The sequence below is a fragment of the Delphinus delphis genome, chromosome 14 (genome assembly GCF_949987515.2).
Source record: "Delphinus delphis chromosome 14, mDelDel1.2, whole genome shotgun sequence".
In the NCBI taxonomy this organism is placed as follows: Eukaryota; Metazoa; Chordata; class Mammalia; order Artiodactyla; family Delphinidae; genus Delphinus; species Delphinus delphis.
In genome coordinates, this window is record NC_082696.1 from 18,548,926 (window position 1) to 18,570,199 (window position 21,274).

General features: G+C 37.1%; 1 protein-coding gene and 1 long non-coding RNA gene across 5 annotated transcripts in view; one reads left to right on the forward strand and one right to left on the reverse strand.

Annotated features, from left to right (window-relative positions):
• Positions 1-16,064, forward strand: part of LOC132436865 (uncharacterized) — a 385,752-nt gene extending 369,688 nt beyond the window's left edge. For all 4 annotated transcript variants that reach the window (XR_009521899.1, XR_011246707.1, XR_009521900.1 and 1 more), the window contains one exon: positions 14,028-16,064. This is a non-coding gene — a long non-coding RNA (uncharacterized lncRNA). The remainder of the gene's footprint in view (positions 1-14,027) is intronic.
• The window catches only part of ADGB (androglobin), a 138,974-nt gene that overhangs the window by 63,495 nt on the left and 54,205 nt on the right, over positions 1-21,274 (reverse strand). Inside the window, exons 12-18 of the mRNA XM_060029831.1 lie at positions 17,720-17,849; positions 10,966-10,999; positions 9,911-10,094; positions 8,654-8,717; positions 4,864-4,966; positions 2,320-2,461; positions 858-972 (exon numbers count right to left, since the gene is read on the reverse strand). Of these exons, the coding sequence (XP_059885814.1) occupies positions 858-972; positions 2,320-2,461; positions 4,864-4,966; positions 8,654-8,717; positions 9,911-10,094; positions 10,966-10,999; positions 17,720-17,849 (772 nt within the window). The remainder of the gene's footprint in view (positions 1-857; positions 973-2,319; positions 2,462-4,863; positions 4,967-8,653; positions 8,718-9,910; positions 10,095-10,965; positions 11,000-17,719; positions 17,850-21,274) is intronic.

Sequence of the window (21,274 nt, forward strand, 5' to 3'; positions counted from 1 at the left end):
TTTTATGGAACCTCCGTACTGTTCTCCATAGTGGCTGCACCAATTTACATTCCCACCAACAGTGTAGGAGGGTTCCCTTTTCTCCACACCCTCTCCAGCATTTATTATTTGTAAGCTTTTTGATGATGGCCATTCTGACTGGTGTGAGGTGATACCTCATTGTGGTTTTGCCTTCCATTTCTCTAATAATTAGCAGTGTTGAGCATCTTTTTATGTGCCTGTTGGCCATCTGTATGTCTTCTTTAGAGAAATGTCTATTTAGGTCTTCTGCCCATTTTTTGATTGGGTTGTTTGTTTTTTTGACATTGAGTTGTATGAGCTGTTTGTATATTTTGGAAATTAACCCCTTGGCAGTCGCATCATTTGCAGATATTATCTCCCATTCCATAGGTTGTCTTTTCATTTTGTTGATCGTTTCCTTTGCTGTGCAAAAGCATTTAAGTTTGATACATGCACCCCAAGGTTCATAGCAGCACTATTTACCATAGCCAAGCAACCTCAGTGTCCATCAACAGATGAATGGATAAAGAAGGTGTGATATAGCTAGTGGGAAGCAGCCGCATAGCACAGGGAGATCAACTCGGTGCTTTGTGACCACCTAGAGGGGTGGGATAGGGAGGGTGGGAGGGAGGGAGACGCAAGAGGGAAGAGATATGGGGACATATGTATATGTATAACTGATTCACTTTGTTATAAAGCAGAAACTAACACACCATTGTAAAGCAACTATACTCCAATAAAGATGTAAAAAAAAAAAAGTAAAAAATCGGTAAGTTGAAAACAAAATAGCAATATGATTTAGTTCAAAATCTTTGAAAATAAGGCACAAAAAAAATCACAGTTGCTCAAAGATTTACCAGTTCAAAGTTGGGTAGCACGACATCTTCATCCCCGACGACAAAGGTCACCATGCTGCAGATGTGTATGGAGTGCCCCACGGGGGAGTATGCGGTGAAGAGCAGCATGTGTCTCCTAAAGAGAGAGGACCGAGGGTTTCCTTTGTTGTAGTCCTTGCCTCTGTTAGCTTCTTGATGATACTTTGTGCTCAAATAAGTCAAACGTTATTAAGGGCTGAATTTTGTAACACAGATGAGGTAAAGACTGATGAATTTTTCACTTTGAAAGAACCCTCCAAGATCATGGAATCTATATCTCACTGATTATGCTGGACAAAAAACGATTACAGTAAATGACAAACTTGCACGTGTTGGAGACATCTCCCATAAGCTGCGGACACGTTGTGAAACACTCGTCTGGCTTTTTCCCCTAACAACAGTAATAATTCATGTTGGCCTAGTGCTCTGTAGATTTCATAGTTTCTCACAAATGCATAATTTCATGTGTGTTAATTGTGTCTCTCCTACCAAGGTTGCAGCATCAGGGAGAATACTGAGAGCATGTCCAAAACCCACCTGTCTAGAGCTTAGACAGAGCTTAGGCTCTGTCGGGGGAAAAGCAGATAAAAATACTAGATTCTTTATCAGTTCCCCATCCTTGGTTGTCCTGATGGATGAGCACTCAGACAGAATAATGATTTCTGGGAGAATCTCTCCATACCAGAGTTTTTAGGGAAGATGTGAAAGTATAGAAGTTTTAAAATTCATTATTTTTCTAGAAATATTGGACGCTTGCCACAGATTATCCTAGCATTTCATTTTGTTGCTTGGGCTTTGCTTTTGTACAAGAGCCATAGCTTTTCGTTGATCACATAGAATTATCATGATTGATCTTGGGAAATTCAGCAAAAATATTTATTTCATCTGAAATATGAGGTAATATTTTGAATTTTATTTATCAAAATCATGAAAACTTTTCAATTATACACATTTTCTTTAAAATGAAAAATGTGATGTGCTTAACCAATTTTATCTTAACTCAAAATAGAACTACAGGTAAAATTAAAAACAAACTACAGGTAAAACTACAGATTTGTAGGGGAAAATGCTGTTTCTCTATCTGTTTTTAAATAAAATCATGGTTCTTATTAAGGAATTGAATAAATTTTACAATAAAACAAAAAAGATCTTTTAATAAATTAATTTTAGGAAATGCTGAGTTAAACAAGTTTAAACTGTATTCTTTACTAAAGAAACAACCAGATTCTTTAACAATTATGAATCTTCCAAAAGGTACAGCATTTCTTCACTTTATTTGTTCACAGAATTATTTTTCTCAAGAATCATGATGATAGACCTCTGCTTTATGAAATTGCTTCAGGAAACAACATATTAGATTCCATATTGTTTCATTATTTAGTAGTCAAAAGTTTACAAGTCTTCAAATGATTCTTAGTATAGGAAAAATGAAGTCACTCCATACCCAACAGGCAGGCGAACCACTGTAGCCTTGGTAGCATACGTGTGAATTGTCACAACAAGATCACGTGGCCTCAGAGATTTCCAAGAAACTCTCTCAACTGTAAGTAGTCCAGGCTGTATGGGAGGGCTGTTCTTTGTTAAAGCTTTAGGAAAATTTAAAAGAAGAAAAAAACATATATATATATATATATATATATATATATATATACACACACAGAAATTTGACTGTGAGAGTATAGTTGGCTTTCACTGGTATTGCTTTTTACCAATAATGACATTAATAATATGATAATAACAATAATATTAACAACAACAACCAAGAATTAGATCTATTCTGAAGACCTTCATAAAACATTAGAAACTACCTGAGTAAATAATTACTGGAAATAATACTCAAGAGGAATCAAGACCTTCTTCCCTCCCTAGCCTACTTTTCTCCTCATAGCCATCCCCTCAGCTGAAGAAACCAAGAATGACAAAGTTAGGAAAGAGAGGACAGATAGGGGTATTTCACTGTAGTGTACCACTGCTTTTCTTATGTAGGGCAGTAATAACAATATCCCACTAGATACAATTTTAAAGGAGGAAAAATACCACATCTGGGAAAATGAGAGATTTTCCTAAGATAGTGGCAAAGCAAGGGCAAAAGATGCCACTGTTTATTTAAGTTTTGAGCTTTGATCCTTAGCTTTGTGTAGAAAAATAATTACCAAAATTTTAAATTAATTAAAAATTTTATTTAATTTTTATAAATTTAAAATTTTGTCTAATTAAACTTTAATTAATAATTTTTTTATCTTGAAATTGATAGAAAATAATGACTCCTCTTCATCAGCAGCTGAGAGCAGAAGACTTACCCTGTTTCCAGATAACACTCCAGCTAGGGACGCAAGGCCACCCGTGGCCTGAGATACCTCTACGCATTTAGAGCTTCAATGTTCTAGGACGTGGTGTGGCTTAGGAGCTGCTGGTGAAGTGGACATACTAAGCTCACGCCACTGAAGTCTGGAAAGTTTATTCAACAAGTATTTATTGTCCACTTGCTGCACATCTGACACCATTCAAAACATTGGGTACATCCTGATGGAAAATCATAGTCTGTGCCCTCAGAGTGGGCAAAAAATTCAATACTAAGCATTCAGCAAATATTTGTACCTGTACAGTGTGAGGTACTGCTAACTTGAGTTAACTATAAATGCTTTAGTAAAATAAGCCAAACGAAGAATGCTGTTTTGTGCATATGTGCATGTGTTTGCAGGAAGCTGGCCTTAGAGAAGAGAAGGAACAGTCCATCTGTTAGAACAGGAGGGAAGGGTGACAAGAGCTTGGGAGAGTTCATTATGAGAAGATGAGTGTGTCATTTCCAATTTCTTCTATCTCTTCAGTGAAGACAGCAGCAAGGTCATCAGCTGAAAATGAGGAAGGATGAGAGTGGGAGTTGGAGATTTGAAGGCAGAGAGAGAGAGAGAGATTTGAAGGTTTGAAATAGTCACTCATGAGAATGAGAGCTGGGAGAATGAATGAACTCAGGAAATGTTGGCAGTGCTTAGGGGCTTTGCTTTGAGATTTGTGGTCCTCAATTTAAAGTGGGGCTAGGTAGTAGGATTTTTTTTTTTCTCCAGTTACACTCAGCTGTTCTGATGAAACCCCAGGTTAGGCCCAGAGATACCTTCAACCAATATTAGGATTTTGCCAGGAGTGTGAGATGAGAGGGTAAGAAGAGCACTTGTGTTGAGGGCACATGTGAGGATATAAATACAATCATGGACCATGGAAACTACGTTGGGAATAAGAGAAATAAAGATGTGGGGAGAGTGGACACAGAAGAAGTGGTAAGGTTGAGGGATGGAGATCCCAGTTCAGTCCAAGACCTGTAGGGGTGGGAGTTCTAGAGAGAGCGAACTGGAGATTCAGGGGTGGGGGTCAGAGGACTTGAAATTTGATTAGGATAATACAGTTATTGGTATAATAACGTCTAAAATATAACCATGAAATTAGGGGGCCAAGGTGGGATGGAGGAAAAGATCTTTGGAATTGTCAAATCAAAGAAGAAAGAGTTCATGATTTTCAATAGATTTTGAAAGAATCAAGAATGATAACATGTGGGACTTCCCTGGCAGTCCAGTGGTTAAGACTCTGCCTTCCAGTGCAGGGGATACAGGTTTCAACCCTGGTCGGGGAGCTAAGATCCCACATGTCTTGCAGCCAAAAACTCAAAACATAAAACAGAAGCAATATTGTAACAAATTCAATACAGACTTTAAAAATGGTCCATATCAAAAAATCTTAAAAAAAAAAAAAAAAGAATGATGACTTGTATAGGTAGAAAGCAAAACAGAGGGACCAGGTGTGCTCAAGAGGTGACCATAAGACCACAACACAGAGAGGGACAGGTGGCAAGAGTGAGTATAATCCTTGATGTCAGAGGAGTAGGAAGATCTTAGGAGGTCTGGAGAGGGAATAAGTTCCTTCACACATTATACATTTTCCCTGAACAGAAAGTGAGTTGGGATCTCAGACAGTAATTTTCTCATAGCCTTCTTACCTCCAGATTCTCCCCAGCGTACCAATGCAGAAAAGCAAATCAGTAGTTCAATGGGCTTTAGACTGTCCACAAATAGATAGTAGGACACACGTTCATCTGAGAACTGCAAGAAATGAGACCAATCATTGTATTTCATATCAGCCTATTAATGCTGTATTTTCCACTTCTATTAAAAGTACAATATCTAACATTTATAGAGAATTTACTGTGTTCTAGACACCATGATAAGTACTTTACAGGTTTAATGATAGGGAGAAAATCACACCGGTGAATGTTGGCAGCAGTCCACGGAAGCTGGGTCTGCAGGGCCTGTGTGAGACTGGCCACCATATCAGAGAGAGCCAAAGCTCTTCCCCGTGAGTAAAGAAAAGGGATATGCTTATTCCAGAAATGACAAATAGACGAAGAGATTGAGCCCAGAGCTGAGCAGTACTCAGAGGATAGGTCCTTAATAAGCAAACAGTCCATGGAGTAACTTTGGCAGAGAATGGAAATGTATGCTACTTGGTGGTTTTTGATATAAACCCTCTATTCCTTCTTTCTACAAGATCTTCAGAAATATACCCATTGTACGCTAATGAACCAAACTGGATTTTTGTTTTGGGCATGCAAGAAAGCACTGAGCACAACTGGAATGTCCTTTAGTGGACAGCCACATAAGGATTACATGAATATGATTTTAATCCATCTTATGTGGGTACCGTTAATATCCATAATTATGGACGGAGAAACTGAAACACAGAGAGGGTAAGTAAATTGCCGAAGGTCACAGTACTTGCAAGTAGAAAAGCTGAGATTCAAAAGTAGGTCTGTCTATCTACCTGACTCCAATACTGATCACAATTATTGGGCTATTACTGCATTGCAGTTTCCCAGTGCTTCAGCATAATTTTGACTGATGGTATATTGTAAATGTGTTAATTTGTCATTATACTTTAAAAGCTTTCTATACTATTGAACAATAATATTTAAATCACAAGTTGCAATACAAAAGAAAAATCTCTAGCAATACTGTGAAAAAAGAAATCCTTATTAATCAAATATAACAAGATTTCTAGAAATGCTTGGTACAATGTAACTAATTAAGATGATCGCTTCGCTCAATGTCTTCCAATAGTTAGCATTAGACTTTATTTCATTTGTTTTCTTTTGGCTGCCACATGTTGGTGATAGAGGCAGTTGTTTCAAACACTATCTAAAACTATGAAGGGCCCTGCATTTGCCAGCGCAGCCTGTGTGGCTGAGGAGGGGATTCTGCCTAGAGATCATTTGTTGTCATTTTAAAGAGCCTGAGAATTTGAGGGTGAGATGGCCCCCGAGGCCACATTCAGGGGCTCTGCTCTGGTGCAGGGACCAGACACCTTTGTGAGCCCCTTGCCAACCCCCATGACATCTCCCAGGGGACAGCTAAGGGATGTGCGGCAGACAGGCCTCAGGCTCTGTGTCTCCAGCTCAGCTGGTAGCGCCTGTGGCCACTAACATCAGGACTGTCCGGCCTCAGACCACGAACAATCCAGATTAAAGGCCATTAAGTTTGGGTACCAAAAACATCCTCTAAGAAAAAGTCATCATTTTCTCAGACCACTGATGTTAAAAAAAAAATTCAGGGGAATGAAGGGACTCATAATGGATGCCGTCATTTTATTTTGCTAAGCTGGGACTTTAAAAGGAAAATAAAATTCTCCTTTTACCATCACTTCATAAAAATAGGATCGGAACAAAGAACAGTTGGCCATTTTCCGAACACACATGCACATATATGTTAGGGTGGTGATGTATAACAAACTCATATGCTAACTGCTCTTAGTAATAACAACGACAGCCAGCATTTATTTTCACTTACTAAGTATTAGGCATTCTTCTAAGTGTTTTACACATGTTCTCTCATTTATTTCTCAACTCTATGATGTTGGTCTGTCACTGCCATTGAATAAATAAGAAAACTGAGGCAAAGAGAACTTAAATAGCTTGCTCAGAGTCCCACCTCAGATGCAATCTAGATTCAAAACCCGGCAGTCTAGCTCCAGAGCCACTCATCTGCTTCCTCCAAAGGTGTGCTAGTGAGAAAGGCGCAGGTTTTACATCGGATAAACGCAGTTCTCGTGATGCTTGCGCCACTTACTAATTTGGTGATCTTGGGCATTTTACCCAAACTTGGTCTGCCTCAGTTTCCTAACCTGAAAATTGATAATAATAATTGTCCTTTCATTGAGTTTGCTATGAGGAGTTGATGTAATAAAGAACCTAGGTCAGGGCTAGGAACAGAGTCAGCACCTATAAATGACTATCATTTAAATATTGCCAATATTTTGAATATGACAACATTCCTAAGTTAACTGTAAACGGTATATTATTCTCATACTGTACTCTGGGTTCTGCTATTCCCAATTAACAGGCTTGTTTTGTTTTGTTTTGTTTTTTGTAAAATTCGTAAAATCAAAGCATTCCTCTGGGTGATTTTATAGATAGACTTCAGAACCTGGTCACCCATTCTGCCACCCCTGCAAACCCCACCCCAGTCACTACTACAGACCTGATTCTTACTTTCAGAGCAGGCAACCAGCTACAGAGCACCTCTTGAGGGATGCACAAACGGTTTTCTCTGCCTGCATTTTCATCTAGTACAAGTGCAAAGGGAGAAGTCATCACCAAGCCTCCTACTTCCCCCTCCAGCTCTGCATGCAGCTCATGGAGATGTTGGGGAAGTATCGCTGGGGGCTTGCAGGGCCCCATACAAGAGACATGCAAGTTTCAGCGCAATTTAGTTTCCCAGGATATGTTTCATAGTTTTCCACAAAATTCCACTCAATGTGACATTTGTTCGTTAATTCATTCAACAATTTTTTTTTTTTTTTTTTTACCAATTTCCTACTTCATACCAGGACCTGTACTTCAAAAGTAAAGAAAAGGACAGAGTTGTCCTTAAGATGCTGACAGAAAGTGGGTGGGTAGGTAGAGGGGCACAGAGAAGTGACCATGCAGTTAGGATGGAGGGAGGGAAGTGTCTGGGTGGGGACAGTCATACAGAGTACATGGAGTCAGGGTACTTGACCCAGACTCTACAGGCAGGGAAGGAGGTCTCACAGGGTCAAGGACATCCATGCTGTTCTGAAGGACTTCTAGGTGTTAGCCAGATGAAGGCAATAAGGATGAAGAAGAATGAACTCCAGACAGAGGGAAGAACGTGGACAAAAATAACAGAAATGTTAGTGAAAATGTGCTTATATTTTAGGAATTGCGCGCAAGTCAGTAAACACTAATTGAAATCAAATGTAGTGAATTTACTTGTGCTTTTCCTTCATTTATTCATAAGTCAAAACTTCCTTTATGTGAATTTATATAATAATGCGGCTCAGCATTGAACCAGTGCAACACAATCAGATGGATCACACCTGGGGATATGAGGTAGAAGAATTTTGCTTATTGTCTATATCAGAGATTAGTAGAAGACCCTAAGAATTAAATATTTTTTATTTAAGATTTTTTTTTTGATGTGGACCATTTTTTAAAGTCTTTATTGAATTTGTTACAATATTGCTTCTGTTTTATGTTTTGTTTTTTTGGCCGCAAGGTATGTGGGATCTTAGCTCCCCAACCAGGGATCAAACCCGCACCCCCTGCATTGGAAAGCGAAGTCTTAACCACTGGACCACCAGGGAAGTCCCTTAAATTTTTAAATATAATTATGTTAGAAGTTTAGAAATGCTTGATAAATTTGAAAGTGTTTTTCACTAGCATGATTCCATTAAAAATTTAAGAAGGGAAAGAAAAGAGATCATTATCTATTTACCTTGAATTCTGATTTTTGAAAGTTAAGGCAATATGAACTTGGCTTGTGGAAAATATATATATTCCTGAAAAACATTATTTATAACAGGTTATTGTCATCATATGCAACAAAACAGTACTACATGCTAAGTTTCTCAGAAGCAAATAATTATAGGCAAAACAGGTAAAGACAGATGAAAGTTAAAAAAATAATAACAACTCAGAAAGGAAAAAAGTGGTTGCCAGGGGCTGGAGGTGAGAAAAATAGGGAGAGATTGGTAAAAAGGGCACAAACTTTCAGTAATAAGATGAATAAGGTCTGAAGATCTAATGTATAACATGGAAACTATCATTGATAACACTATATTGTATAATTAAAATTTGCTAAGAGAATAGAACGTAAATGTTCTCACACACAATAAAAAAATAAATATATGAGGTGATAGATATGTTAGTTAACTTGATGGGGGGGATCTTTCACAATATATATGTGTATCAATTCATCACCATGTACACTTTAAATACTTACAATTTTATTTGTCAATTGCATCTCAATAAAGCTGAGAAAAAATAATAACTGTATTGAATTAGTTGTCTGAAAGGGACAAAAATGATCTCCTTCAGTGGATAAACTGCCTTCATCTTAATAAACAAATAAGTCTTTGAGGATAAGCTGAAACTGGCCTGAGACTGGTTTGGCTATTCATGTTTCATGTGGACAATCAACTCATCCATATTTCCTTCTAATATTGTTTTTTCTTATTAGTTATCTATTTTATACATATTAGTGTATACATGTCAATCCCAATCTCCCAATTCATCCCCCCACCCCCCCACTATCTCCCCTTGGTGTCCACACGTTTGTTCTCTACATCTGTGTCTCTATTTCTGTCTTGCAAACCAGTTCATCTGTACCATTTTTCTAGGTTCCACATATATGCATTAATATATGATATTTGTTTTTCTCTTTCTGACTTACTTCACTCTGTATGACAGTCTCTAGGTCCATCCACATCTCTACAAATGACCCAATTTTGTTCCTTTTTATGGCTGAGTAATACTCCATTGTATATATGTACCACATCTTCTTTATCCATTTGTCTGTCGATGGGCATTTAGGTTGCTTCCATGACCTGGCTATTGTAAATATCCTTCTAATAGTTTTGTTTGATATTATATCAACACCAGACTAATATTGGCTTAACTCTTTTAAATGAAAGCTAAAAATGAATAGCTTATATACCCACTGTAGTAAATGCACACAAAAATGTATACTTACTGAAAGCACACACAGAAGTCTTCAAAATCTAACCATATTTCTTTAGAAACACCATTATTTACTGTTGCAAGTTCCTCCTTCGATTTTTCCTGTGTTGCTGTTGTCTGGCTGACCAAATCTCTTTCCAGACTGATTCCTTCAGCTGGATGGGCTGCATCATTCAGTCCATAGTCTGGTAGTTCATCTGTGTACAGCAGAAGACAGCCATGTCAAACATACCTAATTGTTAAATATTAAATTATTAAGATATGAAAAATTGTAGAGGAGAGCTCACATATCAAAATCTATTTTTGAGAAAATATTTACTGAGAGAATGATTCACATGCAGGCCTCAAATTTGTAGAGGTCCATACAAAGACCCATTTTCATACCCTCAGGAGAATTTAATCAGAACTTACATGCAGGGTGTCCAGAAATTTTGAAATCACTTTCATAAATTTGTGCACACATTCTTTAGAGATTAAAGTTATAACAGAAGTTAGCTGGTTTATGTATTTAAAATCTGCTGTAAACAGACATATTCATGTAAGAGGGGCTGACGCAGACAACAGAAGGAGAAGCAAAAACTTGAAAGATCTATTGTGATTGATGTATTTCTGTAAGCCCTGCAGTCAGTGATTCCATAATCTTATTTTATGTTTATCAAGAAATGGCATGAAGTTCTCATACACTTTTCTTGAACCAAAATGTTATAGACACACACGCCACATAACACTTTTTTGGATTTTAGCCTTGGTCAAGTCTTTATTTAGGATCTGAGGAATTTGCAGTGGTTTCAGTGCTTTGATCATAACATGCATGCATTAAGACACAAGAACTTTACTCATGGGACTTTAATCAGATAGTCTTTTATTTTGACTTTAAGCTTGAATTTAACAAGTGAGATTATCTGATTTTTCTAGCCCAGAGCAGATTAGACTCAACACATCAGAGGAAGCACTGGAGGGAGGCTGCTGAGAGCCAGGAGGAGGGAGAGCAAAAAGCTGTCAAGAAGCAGAGACCCCTTTGTGCTTTGATGTCTGTGAAAAAAAGTCACGAGAAGATTATTAATTTACCTTTTCTGAGTATAGCTTGTGAAGCAGCATTACCCTGTGAGATGAAAGGAACACGCTAAGAAACCATTTATAAATTCGACAAAACATTACAGCTCTCTAAAGCACCACAGTTTTTAAAAGAGTTAATACAGTCTTTTAAACACTGAAGAAATAGATTTCTACAAATACTTACTAAAACCTACAGGAAAATGAAATTTGTTTTTAACCTTAAAATTCAAAAGATATGAATTTGGCTGAGAGTTTAAGTTTGTGACATTAAAATACAGAATTTGGCTGAGAGTTTAAGTTTGTGACATGAGTGTATTAAACCTTTGAATCTTATAATAAAAGTTAAATAAAAACAGTAATATCCCCGAGTAGATATACTAGTTGGTATGAGGCACCTACAATTAATACAAATTGAGTAAAATGAGATTATGATTGATAATTAGTGTATGGAACCTAAGGATTATTTCAAATTATAAAAATGTTTTCTCAAATTTTTAACAGGGAAAATAAGCTTCACATGTATAACTCTGTTATCTCTGGGACACAATTAAAATAAGTATAAAAGATAAAATGGTATAAATTTATACAGACTGATAGGTGATATTTTGGATGATGTAAAGTGTATGGAGAAGACAACAGAGTAGACAAAACTGAACACTAAGTGCTGGTGAGAAGCAAGCCCTTCCACACCTTAGGACCCCAGAAACAATTAGCGGGCATCTGGGAAGGACAGAATGAGATACAGGTTGAAATACAGGGATGGGTTGAATGTCTAAGGAACAGACAAATCCCCACTTCTCCCTAATCCCTTCTGGTTTAGCATCTATCCTTCTTCTGCTTAAATAGGACACTGGAAGTTGCTTCAAGTAGAGAAATTAAATGAAAAGTCTCCAGATCTGGGTTCACAGATACTGTGGGAAGCAAGAAAGTTTACTACACAGAGAGGAGAGGAATTAAGTGAACATCCACATGCTGAACTTTGAGACTCTCAGGAACCCTGTGCTGCTCAGCTTTAATAACTCTGGTGGATAAGGATATAACAATCCTTATGACCACATTCCACCCCAGCAGGGAGATTAGAGGACCCTTAACCTGAGACACTGAACAGAGCCAGAGAAAATCCTCAGGGAATCTGATATTTGGAGCTAGTCCCACCCCAAATGAAGCTCATTTACCCCCAATTATCTCAAATTAAAGCTTCCAGTTGACAAGCTCTATCCATGCCATAAAGCTTCTTCTAATCAGCAGCTCTTTAATTTCATAACTTCCTTAAATATATGTGTACAACAAAGAATTGCTAGATAATTGAGGAAAGAGTCTCATACAAAAGAAAGAAACTAATGGGTGTGGGTAGGGAGAGTCATAGGAATCAGAAATGATAATATAGGGAGAAATTTTTAAGTTAGTAATATCAGAAAGTTAAGATATTCATTTATCAAATAAACTATAAAAATACAATAAAGAACAAGAGACAGTTCTTGGAAACTAAAAATAGGAAAGTGAAATAAATTCAATAGAAAGTTTGGATGTAAAGTTGATACAAAAGACTCAGAGACGAAAACTAAAAAACTTTTCAGAGAAAACATAGGTAAAAATCTTCTCGACATTGGATTTGACATTGGTTTCTTAGATATGACAATAAAAACACAGACCGCAAAAGTAAAAATAAATAGGGCTACATAAATAATCTTCTGTCATTCAAAGGACATAATCAACAGAGTGAAAATGCAACCTATGGAATGAGAGAAATTATTTGCAACTCATATGTCTAGTAAAGGGTTAACATCAAGAATATATGAAGAACTTCTACAAAAACAATATAAAATAAACAAACCCAATTTAAAAATGGGTAAAGGACTTGAATAGACATTTGTCCAAAGAAAATATACAAATGGCCAACAAGCACATGGAAAACGTCCTCCACGTCACTCATCCTTAGGGGAATACAGATCAAAACTGCAATGAGATACCACCCTCTCACAGCCACTGGGATGACTACTGTTAAAGAAAAAAGAAAAAAAAACAGAAAATGACAAGTGTTATTGTTACTGTTATGTGGTGAGGATGTAGAGAAATTGGAACCTTTTTGTACTTTCTGTGGGAATATAAAATGGTGCAGTTGCTATGGAAAACAGTATGGTGGTTCCTGAAAAAGCTAAAAATAGAATTAACGTATGATCCAACAATTCCACATCTGAGTATATACCCAAAAGAACTGAAGGCAGCATCTCAAAGAAACATTTATACACGCATGTTCATAGCAGCATTATTCACCAAGTATCCATTGATGGATGTGTGGATAAACAAAAGGTGGTATATGTATATGCACAATGGAATATTATTCAGCCTTAAAGGAAAGAAATTATGACACATGGTACAACATGGATGAACATGGACACATGAACATGGATGAGGACATTTTACTAAGTGAAGTAAGCCAGCCACAAAAATACAAATACTGTATGATTTCACTTATATGAAGTACCTAGAGTAATCAGAATCCTAGAGACAAAAAGTAGAATGGTGGTTTTAAGGGGCTGAAAAGGGGCAGCAATGCAGAATGATTTAATGGGTATAAAGTTTTAGTTTTGTAAGATGAAATGATTTCTGGAGGTTAGTGGCACAGCAATGTGAATGTATTCAATATTACTGTTCTCAGAAAAGGAAATTCTTGTGGAAAAAGTATAAGAAAATTCTGCAGAACTGAAAAACTTGAGTATCCAGGTTGAACGGGCTCATGGAGTACCTAGCACAGTTCATGTAAACAGACTCATTTACGTGGCCAATCACTGTAAATTTTTCTTATTTCAAGAATGGAAGGAATGTCTTAAAACATTCCCAGAGGGGAAAAACAAGAGTCATACAGAACAGATCAAGAATCAAAATGTTATCTGTGTTCTTAAGAGCAATGGTTGAAGGTAAAAGACAAAAGTTAAGGAACAGAGTTAAAATTCTGAAAGAAAGAACATCTACACTGTAATCCTACAACACGCCAAAATATAAACCAGGGGAGGGGGTGGAATACAGACATCTGCAGGCATACGAACCCCTCATCATTTTCACTTCCCACGCAGTTTTTCTCAGGGAGTACTAGAAGATGTGCACCACCTAAATGAGGGTATCAAGTAGCAGGAGAGCATCGTTTCCAAGAATCAGAAAATCCATCAGAGGAGAGAGAGAAAAGAAAGTCCAATGATGACAGGTGCAAGTTTCCATCAGCTGGAACAAGAGCAAGAGAGCAAAGGATTCCAGAGGGTGATATCTCCAGGAAAACAGGTGGCATTGGTAATCTGATGTGTTTGTGTGGTAAATGGGGTTTAAAGGTATTTGTTCAATGGTGTTCCTTTTTCTTAAAAAAGAGTGTTTGGGAAGGCTTCCTAATGTGTCATAGAAAAAAAATGAAGTAATTGGTTTGTACAAAAAGTTGTGTAAGAAAAGAAATTTGTCTCTCCAATAAAAATCCTTCCACAGCTAGAATATTTTTTAACGGAAGAATACTTTTCTTTATTACCATCCTTCTATTACAGCTTGAAGTAATGATGAAGGTGGAAAAGGAAACAGGTAAATAATTAATGCCTGACTTGCACTAAATATTAATTCCTAAGGAAGGTCTGAAAACAGGCCTATTGTCCCTAATATTTGTATCTATCTTAAGGGCAAAGGTAGGGTAATTTTGCTGTTTAAAAACATGAACTATATTAGGCTGGGCTAGTCTGAGATAACAAACCAATCCTGAAATTTCAATGGCTTAACACATAGGGTTAACTTCTCCCTCATATTCAGCCTATTTTGGGGGGCTCCTTTTCAAGGGATTCCTTTCCCAGTTGTGATGTAGGGATCTAGAAACTTGTACCATGTAGCCTTGCCACTGGGATATGCAGTTTCCTGATGGTTGTGGGAGAAGCAGAGAGCTGCAAAGCCACGTGCAGACTCATTAAGTGCTTCGGCCTGAAATGGCACACGTCACTAATGCCTGCGGTCTATCAGCCAGATTGTGTGTCGAAGGCAAGATCAAGAGCAGGGCCGGCTTCATGAGTGTGTGATCACTCAGGGCGCTGGGCTCAGAAGGGCCCTGTGTTTGTTTTAATGCTCTGCTGTCACTCTCTTGACATTCTTAATAACTGTTGAACAAGGGGCCCTGCATTTTCATTCCACAAGTTATGCAGCCAGTCCCAGTTACGAGCCAGGAGCCAGACCTGTGAGAGGCCTGGGAAATATACAGGGGGCATTGAGACTCCCAGGAGGCAGTGGCATCTCAGTCAGAGATCCTGCCAATCAAGCCACAATGCAGAGCCCTTCATTTCCACCGTTAGGGCTCCAGCTCTTACGGCTCGTAGAACTCTTAGCTTCCCCAACAGTTTCATCCCTATTAGGTGAGAAGCATTACGTAACAGCTCACGAAATCTCAACGGGGTCTGCTCTGGTATCCAGCCTCACAGCTAGAGTACTGATTGGACAAAAACTTGTGAAATGAAAAAATCTTGAAGACAGAGGAAAGTGGAGGTATGGGATGGTAAGCGAATACAGGAGTGCTAAATCCTTATCTTCTATAGCAAGAGGTCGAGAGATAATGTTTCATTGATAGATGGAGAAAGAACGGAATTCAGCCATTCAACAAATACGTAACAGTGTCTGTCATGTGCTAGGCATCTTTGCAGGTGCTGAGGGAGAAACAGTATATGATAAAAGATCAAGATCTCTGCCTTCATAAAGCCTCTGCTACTTAGAAATATGGAGACACATAGCAGAAGAAACGCTTAAATAAAAGTGACTGACTCTGGGGAGGAAGGCTAAAGAATGAGGAGGGGTAATACAGGTTGGTTATTTTATGATTATCTTTTTGGTAACTTTTGACTCTTTAAAACTATTGCATACAATACTTTGAAATTAAGAAAAAAAGTTTAACAATGTTTAAGTCTATTCATTCTTCTTGCAAGATTTCTCATCTGTTAGTCTCTCCTTTTCAACTAATTCTAAAAAATGTGTTTACCTGCATGTGATTCTCTGCCCTCCAATGTATCTTATACCATTTATAGAGGTTGGTAGAAATCAACTCTGGTTCATTCACATAATGAAAGAGTATGTGACTTTAAGAATAAAGACGCTCTTTAGGCATAGTGAAATTATCTCCAGTATTTACTAAGTAAAAACTTTAAAAAATTTCATTAAGTTTTGAGTAGAAAAAGGTGGAATATTGTGTGTTTCTTTATATTTACATAAAGACACCCTGAAAGTGTCCTACAGAGGGCAAAGCAGTGAAAGTGGGAGAAGTACTTACATGGAAACAAGAATTCTTGATGTGTGCCTTATAATTTTATTTTTGAACATGCAAATATATTATGCATTAAAACCCTTTCCCACCTACCACACTGACAGAAGTTGAAACATCAGACAATATATGGGTTGGCCAGAATGTGGTACAGAGAAAATTCTCATCCAGTGCATTTTATTGTAAGGTTAAAAGGTGAATGTCCTATTACCCATCAGTGATGCTCCCAGATTCATATCCTAGAGCAGAGCTTCCTAGGCTAGTATCCACTGGGGCCCATGTTTAGATTTTAGGAATCCATGAACATGGCTGCTTGAAAGATTATTTTCATCTTTAGCTGAAGTTCAGCATTCAGTTTTCTTCAGTTTTCAATTTATCAATGCAGGTGAGTAGCTACAGTGTTATTGGCAATAACTGTGACTTTATCCATGAAAAAAATCACAATATTTTACATTATATTAGAGTTGTTGCAAAATCCAAAATGTCACATATGCTTGAAGTTACAGCAGTTATTAGGCCCATTGTCAGATTCCATGTGGTCACATCTTCCTGTCTACAGACACTCTTGTAACCTGAACTGCCCAACTATCTGGGAGCTATCCTTTAGTATACCTTCAACCACCAAATCGTGAAGTTGTATGTTCACACGGTGCTAACCCAGACAGCTGTTCTGCTTTCCACTGTTCCCTGTTGCCAATACTCAGCTCATATGCAGAAAGAGATAAATTGTATTCATCATGTGTTTTAGAAAATTGACAAAGGGAGACATAACACATAAAAGTTCACAAGCCCTGGAACTACAGAAACTCTTGCGTGTTTGTACAGGGATAGTCAAGATGAGTCATGGTACCACTGCTTGCAATAGCAAGAAACAAAAAGCAATGAATGTAGCCATTAACACTGTGAAAGATGTTTTTAAATGGTAGACTAGTTATGTATTAAATACCTTTGACCAGTGAAATAAATGAACTGTAACATGTGGCAAAAGAGACAAATCTCATAAGCAACATTAAGAAATCCCAGAAGAATTAATACAAGAGCCCACAAAAATAAAATGAGGATGACAATGAAACCAAGCTATATATTGTTCATAAACGTGTACATAACTGACAAAATTAGAAGAGCGTGCAGTTGACAAATACCAGACCTTGTATGGCAGATAGGAGATACAATTCAGAAGAGACACATGTGGAACTTCCCTGGTGGTCCAGTGTTTAAGACTGTGCTTCCACTGCAGGGGGCACGGGTTCAATCCCTGGTTGGGGAACTAAGATCCCACATGCCATGCAGTGCACACCCCCCAAAAAAAGAGAACACAGGAGACATCTATGAGAGGTGAATATTCCACTTTCTAATCTAGAAGATGGGTACGTAAGAAGTTTAGTTTCAGTATTCTTTATTCTGCTCAAATGCATTTATGTATAATATATTTCACAATTTAAGAAAAAATTTTTTTATAGTTAAGAATCAGGCTAATAATAAGAGTAACATAGTTACCTGAGACATAGTTCTTGTCAATTGACTTAAGTCTGTCTGGCTAACGGTTGTAGTTTCATCATTTTCAGTAAGGGAAGATAAACCAGATCCTGGAAGCACCCCTTTCTTAATCAAAGTTCGTACAAAATGACTAATGGAAAAAAAAGAAAAAAACTTCTGTTATCTTAATCTCTTGTTTAAAGCTACTAATAAATAACTGCAGCTTTTACTGAGATATACTTGACATATAAAATTATATTAGTTTCAGGTATACAACATAATGAGTCAATATTTGTATATATGGCAAAATGATCACCACTATTCTAGTTAACGTAGGTCACCACACACAGTTACAATTTTTTTTCCTTGTGATGAGAACGTTTAACGTCCACTCTCTTAGTAACTTTCAAATATACAACCCAGTATTATTAACTATAGTCACCATGCTACACATTATAGCCCCAGGACTTACTTATTTTACCACTGGAAGTTTGTACTTTTTGACCCCCATCACCCATTTCATCCACCCCCATGCCTTGCCTCTGGCAGTCATCAGTCTGTTCTCCTGTACTCTGTATCTGTGAGTATGTTTGCTTGTCTGTCTTTTTTAGATTCCACGTATAAGTGGGATCATATGGTATTTGTCTTTCTCTGTATGACTTATTTCACTTGAGATGTCCTCAGGGTCCATCTATGTTGTCACAAAATGGCAAGATTTCCTTCTTTTTGAATGACTGAATAATATTCCGTTGCATAGTGATGTTTGGTCAACAATAGGAAGTTCTGATTTTTTTCATTTTATCATTCTCATTACTTTACAACCAGTAATTTCTTTTGCTTCATGTTAAAAAATATTTAATTGCTATATATACTACTGGAGCAATATTCTCTATCAGTCACTGCAATGGTGTAAAACTTTTCTGGAACGCTATTTATTTTAAAGCTATGGTGGCCATCTTTGAATGTTGATGATCAGAACACATAGGAACCTGGCATTTAGAAGTGATTTAATTAAGTATCAGAGTAATGTAGCAGTGAAATAGGGCTTAGAGTCAAAAATTTAATGATGCATGTTGAGCCCTTACGTTTACAACTGTGATATTTATACTAGCTACCCAAGCGTACAGTATTTTCTTTCAAGTTATTGCTGACATGACCCCAAATCAGTGTTGCCACAGCTAGAAGTTTATGGGTACAATAAAAAGATATTTGTTATAGTACAAATATATTAGGTCTTTCAAAGATAGTATTAAATTTCATGTATACAGAACTTCCCATACTTTTGGATTTTTCCTTGCTCGTGTTCTGTAAAACTTGGTTCACCTCAAGCTAAGTGTCTCTGAAACTGCCACTAGAGGGTAGCACAAACATATCTGTGAGGCTCTGATTCTCTAAAACAAGGCCAGGAGCCAGGACTGGGCAAACCGGGCATGTTGTTACTACAGTGATAGTGTTCCAAGGAAAGGCAATTGTGTAGCACTCATTCTCCAAGGCTGGCCAAAAAACCGGCTTGCTCTTATGCTGACCTGAGAACTCTGTCCAGCAGTCAGGTGCAAGGAAATGCCATTCACATATTTTTGCTTTGGGCTCTGCCAGATAAAATGGATATACTAGGGAATTCATAACAGGTTCAAGCAGTGGATAGATTAGTTCACTGAATCCAATCACTTGATTGAATCCAATCAAGTGTTGAAGTCACCTAGACCTGGGTTAAAGAATTTCATGCAACTTAATTAGGTAAAAACGCTGAAAGAAAGCATACGAAAATTAAGTAAGAGAGTCAATGTCGGAAGTTCAGGTTATGAAACCAACGCATTTGTGGTCTCTCTTGGCATAGGGATTCTAGAAGCCTGCGTGTGACAGTTTGAATCCTGAGAAAATTTGTCCTGGTGGTATGCAGCTCTGGTTCATACAATCCGCAAAATATTTGAGTAATATGCAATCTCAGTAAGCTAAGAGATAATCAGAAGTTATTTGGAATATGGTAAAATCATCATCTTAGTGGATAACACTAACTATAAAATTAATTGGAAAAAGTATAAAGCATTAGTATTTTTATGTTAAGTTTAAGAAAATTCTGTCTTCATGTGGTATTTTGTATTTGTAACAGGTGAAAGAAGTGTAGCATGTTACATAATCCAACAAATTAGGCTATACAATGTGTAGCTTTATATTTAATTTTAGGTTTATAATTAAGTTATAGGTATAAGAAAATTTTGGTTTGTAAAAACCAGTAGTGTACATAGGAAAAACCAAGGTTACCAAAAAACATTTTGATTATTTGAACTTTTAATGATGATTTATATAATTGGCAAGATTTTATTTATGATGATTTTTGGCTTTTCAAGAATTACTTAAAGCAAAAATAATATATAGTACGGTTGTAAATGCAATTTAAAATGTTTAAATTCAGCTAACTAAATTTATTTAAAACTTTTATAGAAATTAATAATTTATGTATAAAATAAGATTTTTTATAAGTTAAAATGAAAGTTTGAGGAAAACTAGATTTGCAAATACATAACAGAACAAATTTTTAAAACCAAAGAAGCAGCAAATTGTTTCTTCTGTTTATAAAGCTTGACATGGCTAAATGCCGTGTTTGTCTACCAGTGCTGCCTAGGGGGTCCCTCTTCACCCACTTTTCAGTGTTTAATCGTTGATGCATAGAACTGCAGGAGCCTTAAGTTAAAACATTTGAATAATGTTTCTAATATTTTCAACTTAACTAGAGTCCATAAAATTTAAATTAACAGGCTATGATGTAAAGAAGCTCTAAAAGTAGGACAGTACAATGAACAGAATTCTGATCTAAATTTTGATTGCTTTTATTCATCAGCTTATATTCTTTTTTTTTTTTAAGATGTTGTGGGTAGGAGTTTATTAATTAATTTATTTATTTTTGCTGTGTTGGGTCTTCGTTTCTGTGCGAGGGCTTTCTCTAGTTGTGGCAAGCGGGGGCCACTCTTCATCGTGGTGCGTGGGCCTCTCACTATTGCAGCCTTTCTTGCTGCGAAGCACAGGCTCCAGACGCGCAGGCTAAGCAGTTGTGGCTCACGGGCCTAGTTGCTCCGCGGCATGTGGGATCCTCCCAGACCAGGGCTCGAACCCGTGTCCCCTGCATTAGCAGGCAGATTCTCAACCACTGCACCACCAGGGAAGCCCCATCAGCTTATATTCTTATCGTGGATTTTAATATATTCAAGAGCAGGATGAAACACATCTAATTGTCATTATATTTGTGACCTATAAGCCATTCAAAAATTTTAATGATGTTCTAGTAAAGTTTAAAAAAAATTCAAAAAAGTACACACATCATAAATGTAAAACTTGCTGAAAAATCACCAAGTAAATATGGCCATATCAGATCAAGAGATATTCAGATTCAGATCAAGAGATACTAATATTACCAGCACTCCACAAACCCTGCCAGACGTGCTTCCCAATCACAGCTAGCACTCCTCGCCACAGGTAACCACTATCAAGACTTCCAACACCATATGTTGCTTTTTCTTTTCTTTTTAAAATCTATATTAATAGAATAATTAAACTATATACTTTTTATACCAGATTTCT